This window comes from Cryptotermes secundus, unplaced genomic scaffold (assembly GCF_002891405.2).
Source record: "Cryptotermes secundus unplaced genomic scaffold, Csec_1.0 scaffold73, whole genome shotgun sequence".
NCBI lineage: Eukaryota > Metazoa > Arthropoda > Insecta > Blattodea > Kalotermitidae > Cryptotermes > Cryptotermes secundus.
In genome coordinates this window covers 2,680,332-2,693,076 of record NW_019738871.1, presented here as the reverse complement: position 1 = coordinate 2,693,076, position 12,745 = coordinate 2,680,332, and the positions used below count along the sequence as shown (strand labels likewise).

At 39.6% G+C, this 12,745-nt stretch overlaps 1 protein-coding gene across 6 annotated transcripts in view; it reads left to right on the top strand.

Annotated features, from left to right (window-relative positions):
• LOC111871068 (4-hydroxybenzoate polyprenyltransferase, mitochondrial) overlaps positions 1-12,745 on the top strand; it is a 32,016-nt gene that overhangs the window by 6,402 nt on the left and 12,869 nt on the right. For 2 of the 6 annotated variants that reach the window (XM_033754078.1, XM_023863840.2), the window contains exon 6: positions 943-1,005. The exons of 1 other annotated variant lie outside the window; for it this stretch is intronic. In XM_033754078.1, the coding sequence (XP_033609969.1) occupies positions 943-1,005 (63 nt within the window). Of the gene's footprint in view, positions 1-942; positions 1,199-11,588; positions 12,726-12,745 lie in introns of those variants that run through there. 3 more of the 6 variants (XM_023863842.2, XM_033754079.1, XM_023863839.2) reach the window with 3 other exon arrangements.

Genomic DNA, 12,745 nt, shown 5'->3' with positions numbered 1-12,745 from the left:
CTGTGTATAGTCCTGACAACAGCTGTAAAGGGGAAATTTTTAGTACCTTTGCTGGAAGAAACTGCTAATCTGTTTGGGGCAGGTGCCATCTGTTAGCTGCTACTCTGCTACATTTTGTAGAGGTGAGAGCCTACCTTGACACAACCTTCCCTGTTGGATTGGTTGAATGGCACCCTGGCCCTTCAGTCACATGATATGACATTGGAATTCTTTCCTATGTGTCTACATTCCTCTCCTCCACCTGGTACCACTACCCCTGATGATGATGATGATTTTTCTAGCGGTTCTCACTGTTAACTTTGACACACTCATTTGTGTGCGTGAGAACTGTCATGCAAATGGGGCGGTGTCTGTGTTATGTGAGGACACAACATAGAGCATTTGTGTCCCTGGAAACTGAATAGAAAAATATCTGTTCATTCCAAGACAGTTTCATGTGCATAGCCCTGCTTATATTGGAGAAATGATTGTTAAAAATTGTGACCTATTTAGACAGATGATGTATGTCATCCATTCCCCCTATGTCCATCCCTCTTAATTGTGCCATCTCATCTGACACTCAGCAGTTGAGAGCCAAATGGTAGATAGAGAAAAACAACAGAAAACCACAGTGAAGATGGCCAGTGTTCCAGCCAAGATTTGAACCCCACTCCTCCTGAACACAGTCTTAGTTGATAACACTATGCCAGCCCATTCATTCGGATGTTGTCATACTGAAAATTATTGTTCCATAATGACAGGGAACTTTTGTGCATGGTGACTGTAGCCTGTACCAAGGCATTCATGTGGCAAGAAACAGTTATATCAATTTTTGATGCCGTAATAAGATGCAATCATGAGATAAAAATATGGAGTTCCCTCTCTCTTTAAGACTATCCATTAAGAGGGAAATAATTGTATTTTTTAGTAAATAAATTTTTTATGTTTCTCTTTTGTTTTCAGCTGTATACTCTGAACATCAACAACCCAGTAGACTGTTCCATGACGTTTGTTTCAAATCGAAATGTAGGTTTGCTTCTCTTTGTAGGAATAGTAATGGGAAATTTGTTCAAGAGTAAGGAAGAAAACAATGATGAAAGCAAGAAAATTGACTTCAACAGATAGCTAAAGCCATAAGCTATATCTGTTTTTGATAGTACAAAAATATGTAAAGATGTCTGTACATTCCTGCCCAAATGAAGTGTGAAGAAATACCTAACATGTTTGTAACTGTGCTAATGCTTACTGTGCATTACTTTACTGCCTTGTTATGTCCTCATGTGCACAAAACTATTTTAACTCAAATTAGGCCAAATTACACATGTGGAATGATGTTTCTGATGGAAATTATAAAAAGATAACTGTAACATGTTAGTGACTAGAGTCAGGGTTTGGATTGGTAATAGGGTTTATTTGACTCTTAAAACTTGTAACTACAACTAATTATAGCGCTATCACTAATTCACTACAGCACGCACTAAATCTTCTCAGTCTGCCGTCTCTTCACCATTCGCTGCTTGGTAATAGCTCCCAGTGCTGTAGATTTCTCAGCTCACGTTTTTACTAGCTACTGACTAATAGCTCCTCATGGCCACAACTGGTCATTGACTGTCTAGCCTTGTCTACCCACCACTGGCTACCACCCGATATTGCTGGCTAACACTTGCTTCTGATTCAGCTGCTTGTCTCTCACAAAGCCTGAATTGGCTCTCTTTATATAGCCTCTGCATGGATCCAACAGAGAACACCACCTCCAGCAGTTCGTCTTTTGTTGTATGTGTATCTGTTGTGGCAGTCATGTGATCTAGTTATTGTCAAAATGTGTTTACACACCCATTGCCTAGCAATGGACGTCTTATCTGGTTCTACAGCACTGGCTTTGAGCAGATATGTCATATTACTCCTTCCTTAAGGCTGTTCATGCCATCTAGCCTGTAGATATACTGTCCTTCCTTCTTTCAGTCGGTGGGGACAAAACTTCTGAGAGTGGCCAATGCTTCTACAGCACCAGTACTTAATCTCCCTGTAGTTTCTTCTTCTGTTTGGGAGGAGGCCGACTCCTCCACAATGTCCAGACATTCATTCTTAGCAGTCTAATGTAAGACCCGACTATTCGATTTGCGATCTCCAACCCAAGTGTCTGTCTGAGGACCTCTTTGACAATTCTCTTGCTTCTAAGACAACTGCTGTCTTATATTTAGCCCTCTTATGCCATTGCTGCTTTCAGTGCATGTCTGTTGTCTCTACTTGAATGTCAGTCCTCTAGGGGTTCCTTGTACAAATCTGCTTGGGTCCACCTTTTCAGTGGGTTTTGCTATCCTACGGTCTGTTGCTGGTCCCCAGATTCGTCTTCCAGTGATCAGTAGTCTCCAATGTGGCTTTTTTGTTAGGGGCTTCCTGTTGCCCTGCTGTGACTCTTATTGCTTCTGGATGTGCCTCCTCCTCCAGACAGGCAGGCCTTCATGTTTTGGGTTGGTATCCATCAGGGCTTCCAGCCTTAATCTTGGCCATCATCTTTTGCTGACCGAACTTTATCATGGTCTCCATCTTTTCATGATGGGTCTTAACTTCTTTTTGGTTATGTACCATCTTGGACAGCAGGCATTCCATTTCTGCAATATGGCAATAAAGCTATCCAATGCAGGCTTCAATCCAGTAATCCAACTCTGACATCAGTTGTCATGTATTTAGTGACTAGAGACAGTGTTTGAATTTATTGAACTCTTACACAACTTGTGACTACACTTTACAAATCTCTCCAGGAGGCACACTATTGTTTCCAGTTATCTGTGGGTCCACTAGGCATATCATCGTAATGGCTTCCAAGATTGGGGATTCCTTGGCCTCCCACACCTTCACCAGGGGCTGACCATCTCACAACAACCACAAACTTGGATTGGTTTTCCTTATATAGCCTCTGCACAAGCCACATAGAACACATTGCCTCCAACAGTTCTAACGTTATATCTGTTGCTGTACAAGCATGTTTAACAAGCCATTCCCTAGCACTGACCATCTCTTCTGGCTCCACAATTCGAGCTTTGAGTGGACATGTCACATTGCTCCTTCCTGAGTAGCCTGTAGACGTTCTGTCCTTTCTCCTTTTGGTTGGTGCAGACAAAATTTCCAAGAGTGGCTGGTGCTCCTCCAGCTCCAAAACTTCGGCTGTCTGTAGTCTCTTCTTCTGATTGGAAGGAGGCCGGCTGCTACACAGTGTTCTGTTACTTGCATTCTGGGGTCTGATGGAAGACCCAACTATTTCCTTTGTGATATCGACCCCTACGATCTGTCTGAGGGCCTCATTGACAGCTTGGACTTCATTTGTTACAGTGTTGGTTAGGAACTGACTGTTTCATTTTTTGGACTGTATGGAAATATTTATCATTGTTTGCAAGTACCCAAGGTTGACCTGCTCCATAATGTTCTATGGATCTGTGGGAACTGCCCACATCCAAGCAAGTGTGACAACGCGAGCTTCAATGCTTAGCAATGACGAGTAAACAGCGGTTGCTAGGCCAAGCCTACAACAATACGGACAGTGACATGTTTTCTATATGTCTGACTCTAGGTTACATTACAAGATACATGGTTACCAGAGCATACCAAACTACCATTTTCATTATTACTATTGGTACCATTGTCACTGGCATTTACAGTGAGAGTGGCTGGAACAAAACTGCTTTCAGATGGTTGTGTCGTTTCTACGCTGGTAGCAGCTCTTGGGCTTACAGGTAATTTACCCATCGAGTTGCTAATAGCCGACTTAAGCTCATCAAAATCATGCTTATTCGGAGATTTTTCCTTTTCTACCACATGCAGAACTTTTTCCAGACGCTCCCCTTGCCTTTTTTTTTTTTAAGATTTCTTCATTTTTAGCAAAATTATCTTTAACAGCATTTATTTCTTCTAACAGCTCTGCAATTTGCTCTGTTACCTGTTCCTTGTTCTGTATAATTTTACCTGTCAATTCATCTGCTATATGGCTAGTGTCCTTGGCTTGCTGACCTAATTTATCATCTAACTCAGTACTCATTACTTGGAGATTTCTCTTAACAGCTACAAGTTCTGATTCCGTGTTATCCTTGACCTGTCTTGGAAGATGAGAAAATTTGTCTGTTTCTGATCTGAGGTTTTCTGTAAGTTCCTGCCTTAATTTCTGAATTTCCAGCCTAATATCTTCTTTTACCTTACTGTTGTGCGCTGAGCAACATCTCTCTGGTAGCTCCTAAAAGTCACAGACTGTATTTAAACACCTCTTAATTTAACTTAATGTACAGCAACCAGTTTCCACTTGCATGCTTCCTTTGTGCCGCCAACACACACGCTTCCCCACGCTCACTCCTAGCAACTGTCCTGCTGCTCCCTGGCGAGCACAGGCACCACCATGCCACAACCCGAGAGGTGCCGTCCTCAAGCGGCCACAGCTCCAATTACTTAGAATGGCTGCACTCAACAAGCCACCAACCTAATTTGAGCTACAAATTACAGTTAATTAAGCAACAAGTCTCTACACAAATGAACACATCAGGTTATTCCCTGTTCACCCAGACAGTCCTCATCACTCACATGATGTGTGTTATGTTATTTATGCTCTTCTTCCACCTCGACGTCACCTGGTGATGTTGGAATAGCTAGCTGTGGAGTGACGGAGATGATTCTTCAGGATAATTCTTCTTCTGGCGTGGATAAGTAAAGAAATCTAAGTTTCTTTAACTGCTGGTATATTTATTCACAACTTCCACCAAAATCCAAAGACCAAGTGGTAGAAAATACAGACAAAGGATGAAACTGAACTGCGATGAAACAGAGCTTCGCCCTCTGAGAGTCGAGAGTAAGATCTGAATATGGTGTACCCACGCCTGGCCCTTCTTATAGGATTAATCTGGGCGTTGGCTAAAAGGAATGCACATGTGGCTTCCACTGGTGAAACTCTAACTTTGACATTGAACAGAGTTCTCAGCGCATCAGCGTGAGAAGAAACGCATCTTTTAGAAAGTTTGTTTATCGATCCCAGATTAATCTTATAGCCCACTTAGAGAGAGAATATACTCTTTACATTCATGGTCTCACTGCTCCAAGTGGTGTGATTTCATCATAGCAAGCTCTCGCACTCTCATCTAATGATTATTAGGTCCTGACAGATTTGTGGTAATGGACCATCTGCATTACTCAACTCTGTAACTAAAAGGTTTTATACAGAGAGCCTTCTGTTTGGTATCAATGATGGCTTTTTACATTTGGTTTCTTTTATACTTCTTAATACAGTTTCATATTAGTTTCTCTATATTACTACTTATACGGTTAACAATACATTTAAAATATTCAGTTATTCACTACTTTTAAGCAATTATTGTTCTTGGTACATTTCCTTCTTATATTTAGTATGTTTCCTTATAACACTCATTACACCCCCCTTCCTATTAAAAGTTTTTACCATGGGGTGAGAACTTTTATCTGAATATGTTCTTACTCCTTGTTCTTTTTGCTATGGAATCCAGGTCATCTTTTAACCTTAACTTTTCTTCCGTCTCCCTCTTGGGTTGGCTCGTACTTGGGCTTTCTAGTCCAGGTAGGGATTTTATGGAAACTGCGGGAGAGGTGTTTGTTTTTGCGTATTCTACTCTGGATCCATTATAATTGTAAATGCTAACACAACACTTTTCTTGTGTTTGTTTCCAACATTCCTTTGGGTGCCATTTGCCCCATAACCAAAAGAAACTGTTTCTACAACATTTACAGCAGCAACAGCTTAAGCAAATACATAAAATTGTTACAAAGATTACACCAAGTGTTGATCCCCATGATGTTGCCATCATGTACAGGTTTCGTTCATGTTTCGTTTCCTGATCCTTAATCATTAGTTGCACTTCATCTGCCCTCATACTTGCTACTCTTAGGTCATCTATATTTGACATTACATTGACCAAAGGGATTTGCAGAGGTAATTCTTCAAAATTTACTTTCTCTGGATCTTCGAAGCAACAGTCGAAGTCTATTGGTGCTGAAGGCACATAGTCACTTGTTAAATCTGTGTAAAATGTTGACAATGCGTACAATGTTATGTATGACGAATACCCTTTGCAACCTGGTTCTAAAGTTAATTTTCCTTCCTTCTGTAACTTTAAAGTTGTTGTACCTTTTGGGCATAACACTGTGAATGTTTCTGTTTGAGGTGTGACAAACAACCATTGGTTACTCCTATGTAGGGGTATCCAAAATGTTCTACTTAACTTGAAAAAATTGTACTCACATTTTCTTGGTACTGTCGAAGTGGATGGGTGAAGCAAAGTGGCTTCACAGTCCAGGTCAGGAACGTACGTATATATGGGTATTTCTTCCTTACATACATATGTGAATTCATTTGATTGGAAACAACCTGTCAATTCATTAACTGTCATTTTGCCATAATGCTGTCTTAAGGGATCACTAAATATAAGTTCTTTATTGAATCCGATGTAGCTATAAGTGGATTCCTCTTTGCTTACTGCTGCTGGAAATGGTAACATCTTATACAAATTATAAGTTGTAGAAGAAAACAATGGAATTTCTAATATATACACTAAAAATTGTCTATAGGAGTAGGTGTTGGGTGTTATAATTTTCTGCAGTTCGGGGAAAGGAAAGTTTGGATAATCCAATCCATTTGGCAGTTTCTGTGTGACCAGAAGATTCTTTATTTTCTCTATGGTAATCAGTTGCGGTTGTGGGGACCCTTGTTCGGCATGGACGAATGCATCAATTAGTATTTCGAATGAGTGCTGACTCTCATCGATTCCTCTTTGTATGAGCCTAAACTGCTCGTTAATCAAATTTACGTTCTTTATCTCCTCTTCTATCTCACTAAATTTATGTGCGCTATAATTAAGCATTTTGGTTAAGCCTTCTGTCATTACTTTTTCGTTTTGGTTTACCTTTTGCAATGTGGAGTTTACTGAGGTAATCGTCGTTTTAATAATCGTCATTTGTTCTTTTGACAAATGCAAAAATTCTTTTTGTTCATTTTCTAGTTCCGAAATGTGATTATTATAATTCCTTGCGTCTGCTTGTGTCAATGTTCCAAACAAAATTTTCGATATCTCGCCTACAAAATTTAGGACTCCTCGTTTAAATCTTTGGTTCGAATTTTGATTGTCTGTCATGTATTCAACTACCAAATCTTTCAGATTGTCAATATATTTGCTTTTAGATCTCATGTACTGTCCGAATGTGGCACAGTCTGTATAATGATACCAGTTTTTGTTTTTGATTTTCTGACAAAAATCGGCTACTTTTCTTTGATGAATCTTTGTCTGTTTCCATAGTTCCCTTGTCGGTTCTAGGTTAATATACGTCACTACTTCCCATTTCATAGGGTAAAAGAATATAGTTCCCATTTCATCAAAATAAATTCCTGTTTTTGATTCTACCTCATCAATGGTCTGCCCCTGAAGTAGTCTCCACCACATGCAGAGTGTGACTAAAAGTATCCACTTACACAGCTGCATTTTCTGAAATTGAAGAGAAGTACGGTTTCAGCCTATTAATATGTATTTCATGATGCTTCCTTTTGCCTATTTCTTGGATAACAGCATTAGAACCTTTTATTTCTTTTATTTCATATGGCCCCTTCCACAATGGGTCCAATTTTTGCCTATTCTCTACCCTTAAGAGAACCAAATCATTTTCTTTGAAATCACATTCATTTGATTTCACTCTTTGTCTTTGTGCTTCCTTGCACTTAATTAATCTTTCTCTCACTATTTGCTGACAGTGTTGCATTTTGCCCTTTATTTCTAACACAATATCATCAAAGTTGTAAAGAGGTTGGGGTTGTAATTTTCCTGGAATGTTCGCAATTCTACCGAACAATACTTCATAAGGTGTGTATCTTGTGACCGTGTGTGGTGTAGTATTATACGTAAAACTAGCGAATGGCAACCATTCATCCCAATTGTTCATTTTTGTATTGTAAAAGCACCTTAAGTAATTTGCAAGTGTCTTATGCGTCCTTTCTAACGCTCCATTACTTTCTGGGTGATATGCTGTTGTACAAATTTTATCAATTTTGAATAATTTACAAATTCGCTTAAATACATCACTCATAAAATTTGATCCTTGGTCAGTTACAATTTCATTAGGAATTCCATAGATTAGTACAATATTTTTGACAAAAGCATTGGTAACTTCATCAGCTGTTTGACTTTGTAATGGTACAGCAATGAAATATTTACTCAGGTTGTCTTGGCATGTGAGAATGTATTTTGTCCCACTTTCCGTTATTGGTAATGGTCCCACTATATCTAAATATATTTTCTCCCACGGGGTTGTTTTAGTGTCCGTGATAGTTAGAGGTAACTTAATGTTTTGACGTGTCTCCTTGTTTATCTGACATGTCTTGCACTCTTTTATGTATTGCGATACATCTTGATCTAGATTTGTCCATGAAGTATACAATTTGATTCGCTCACTTGTTCTATGAATGCCCTGATGTCCACCTATCGGACAATTGTGCATCTCTGAAATAATTTTCCGTTTTCTTTCTTCGGTCAATTCTTCTATGTTAACGTTCAAACATTGCACAGGATAACGGCTTAAACTGTCTGCATTACAATTTCTCTGTCCGGCCCTATATTCAATTTCATAATCATATTCTTCTAGTAATAACTTCCATCTCATGAGTCTTGAACTAGGATCTTTTACGTTAAAAATCCAGGTTAAACCTTTATGGTCAGTAATTGTATGAAATTTGTGTCCCAATAAATATGGTCTGAAATGCTTACATGCCCATACAATGGCTAGTAATTCTTTTTCTACTGTTGCATAGTTCAACTCTGCTTTATTCAATGTTCTACTGGCATATGCCACTGGTTTATCCTGTCCTAATTTTCCTTGACTGAGTATGGCTCCTATGGCATAACCACTCGCATCAGTTGTTAATATAAATGGCTTGTTGAAGTCAGGGTATTGTAACAAAGGGGTATTAGTTAATTTAAATTTCAACAAGTCGAAACTAGCTTGCTCTTGTTCTGTCCATTTCCAATCGTTTTCTTTCTTAAGCAAGTCAGTCAACGGTCTTGCAATGGCGCTAAAATCTGATATAAATTTTCGATAATATCCTGCGAGACCTAAAAATGACTTAATGTCTTTTTGCGTGTTAGGTGTTGGAAACTCAACTACTGCTTTAATTTTGTTCTCATCCGGTCTAACACCTTCTGGCGTCACTATGTGACCTAAATAATTTAGTTCTTCTTTCAAAAATTCACACTTATCAGGTTCTATCTTAAGATTGTATTCCCTTAATTTTTGAAACACTCCTCTTAATTTTGAATTGTGTTCTTTTAAGTTTTCTCCAATAATTAATATATCATCCATATATACTAAACATCTGTCTCCTATTAGTTCTGCTAAAATATTATTCATCATTCTTTGAAAAGTGCTGGGCGCTGATTTCAATCCAAACGGCATTCTTTTGAATTCGAAATGACCGTTCGCTGTACTAAAGGCAGTTTTGTGTCTGTCCTCCTCGGCTATTGGTACTTGCAAGTATCCACTGGCACAATCCAGTGCGGTAAAATACCTTGCTCTCCCTAGCTTGTCTAGGATGTCTTGTATGTTAGGTAATGGGTAACTGTCACCTATTATAATCTCATTCAACTTCCTAAAGTCTACACAGATCCTCCATTTCCTCTTGCCTGAGGCATCTATTTTCTTAGGAACTACCAGCAAAGGGAAATTCCACCCACTATTGCTAGGCGTTATTATATCATCTTCTAACATTTGGGTCACTTGTCGTTTTATTTCCTGCTGTTGTGCTTCTGGTAACCTGTAATTCTTTAAAGTGATCGCTCTACCCTTGGGGATGGTTGGCGTTGGAATCGTGTGCTCTTTTGCCGTTGTGGCCGTTAGTGAATCTCCTGGCAGCTTGAATATATCTACATATTCCTCACAAATTTTCTTGATTTCAACCGCTCCCTCTCTTATATGGTTTAACCTCAAATTTCCGTTTAACAACTTTAATCTTTTTGTTTCACTCTCCTGAACTTTAAACTCTTGCCTCCTATGCATCATGGTAGGCGGTTTTTCTAACTTAGGAGTCGCTGTTAAACAGATAGGTTGGTCGGTTAAATTAATAATCAAACATGGAAATTCTGATGCTTCACAGTTTACTAAACTGGATGCGCACACCAATCCTGGCTGAAGGATTTGATGCTCTACAAAACGTGTTCCCTTTTCCGATGTTTTACATTTTATCACACTTTCACTGTATGGAGGAATTATGTCAGGTGTTTTCTTCTGAAAACCATAACCTGCATTATTCAACCAATCTTGCCCAAAAATAATATCCAAGTTTCTTGGCAAACTGTCAACAACATAGCATCTTTGTTTCAAAGGTTCTAACGTGTTTTCTATCTTTAACTCTATTTGACCTCTTACATTCATTTGGTTTCCTGTTATCCCGCATATTTTAATGTCCCTACCTTTCTGCACACTGCCTTTCGTCAGTGATGCTTCTTTTATTAATGAAACTTGAGACCCCGTATCTATGAGAGCTATTCCAAGCCCCCCTCTTAACTGTGGACTTACTACATACACTTCGTAATGTCCTAGGGAATCATTCTGGCTCATTTCCCCCGAATCGTTTCCTACGATTCCTATATGATCATTGTTCGTGCGCCTATTATTTTCTGTACTATTATTTTCTTTTGTGAGCTCACTTTTACTTTCGCAACCTATCGGGCGGGCTATCCTCGGTTGCTCAGGATACCCTACTGCCCATTTCCCTGAGAGCCTCGTGCTCTGCAGTCCTCGGTTACATGTCCGACCCTGTGGCATGTACCGCACGTAGGTTTATTCCTACAATCTCTCGCCTTGTGCCCTGCACGTTGGCATTTAAAACATTTCATAGAGGTTACTACATTCACCTCCCTCTTTATCTGGGGTTTATACTCTCTCCTCAAGTTTCCTATATTTCCTGGGTGTGGCCATGTCAAATTCCCAAAATTCCCTTTAATTCTTTGTGACTTAACTTCACTTTCTTCTTGTAACGCGGTTTCTACTAATTGTGCCAGAGAGTCTTCTTCTCCCCTAGCCTTTACAATGTATTTAATTCTGTCGTCTTTCAATCTGGCTACAAATGTGCCTTTCATAAATTCCGAAACGAGAATCACACCTCCTTCTATAGCATTTGGGTTAGTCTTTTCGATCCTATTTTTAGCTTCTCTCATCAGGTCTAATCCCATGTTGTCGATTCTAGACCCCCATTGAGCTACCGTTTCACTATTACTTTGTTGTGCTGTAAGAAGTAGACTGGCGTAGTACTCTAATGTTCTCTTAACTGCATAATTTTCTTCTAAAATGGCTTTCACTTGCTCCCATGTATTTCTTTCTGCTCGCGCTAACAATCTATCCTTAGCTTCACCAGTAATTTTTTACTCTATGAATTTTAATAGCAAGGGATATTTTGTCGGGTGTACTACTTGTCTTGCGGCTTCTACGCCTTCACAAAATTCTCGTAAGCACTTTGGGTTACCATCAAAACTTTTGGGAATTAACTTGACTGCCTGAACCACTGAAATATACTCATTTTCATCTTCTGCCATTATGGAATGAACTAACCTTGGAAATGGAAGAAGGAAGAGTAGAAGGAAGACTGAAGTTTGGATTGCTGAGACGAATTCCCTCGGGCTGTCCCCTCGCTCCTCTCGCGTCGGCGGCTGCTATCGGCTGACACCTCTGCTGTCCCTCGGGATTCAACAAAGATCGCTGATGACAGCTTCCTTCTACGGACCTGGCGGCTGCGTCCTTCCGAGTACCCCTGGCCTAGAGGTTCCTCCGGGACGTTCACTCCTCGAAGCAGGCTTGAATCCACCGTAGTTTCTTCAAGTCCTCCTGGCCCTTCCGTCGGCAGCCTCGTTGAAATAATATACTGTTTGATGTTGTTGCAATTATCCCACCAGCGCTGCCACCATGTTATGTTATTTATGCTCTTCTTGAAGTTTCCACCTCGACGTCACCTGGTGATGTTGGAATAGCTAGCTGTGGAGTGACGGAGATGATTCTTCAGGATAATTCTTCTTCTGGCGTGGATAAGTAAAGAAATCTAAGTTTCTTTAACTGCTGGTATATTTATTCACAACTTCCACCAAAATCCAAAGACCAAGTGGTAGAAAATACAGACAAAGGATGAGACTGAACTGCGATGAAACAGAGCTTCGCCCTCTGAGAGTCGAGAGTAAGATCTGAATATGGTGTACCCACGCCTGGCCCTTCTTATAGGATTAATCTGGGCGTTGGCTAAAAGGAATGCACATGTGGCTTCCACTGGTGAAACTCTAACTTTGACATTGAACAGAGTTCTCAGCGCATCAGCGTGAGAAGAAACGCATCTTTTAGAAAGTTTGTTTATCGATCCCAGATTAATCTTATAGCCCACTTAGAGAGAGAATATACTCTTTACATTCATGGTCTCACTGCTCCAAGTGGTGTGATTTCATCATAGCAAGCTCTCGCACTCTCATCTAATGATTATTAGGTCCTGACAGATTTGTGGTAATGGACCATCTGCATTACTCAACTCTGTAACTAAAAGGTTTCATACAGAGAGCCTTCTGTTTGGTATCAATGATGGCTTTTTACATTTGGTTTCTCTTATACTTCTTAATACAGTTTCATATTAGTTTCTCTATATTACTAATACGGTTAACAATACATTTAAAATATTCAGTTATTCACTACTTTTAAGCAATTATTGTTCTTGGTACATTTCCTTCTTATATTTAGTATGTTT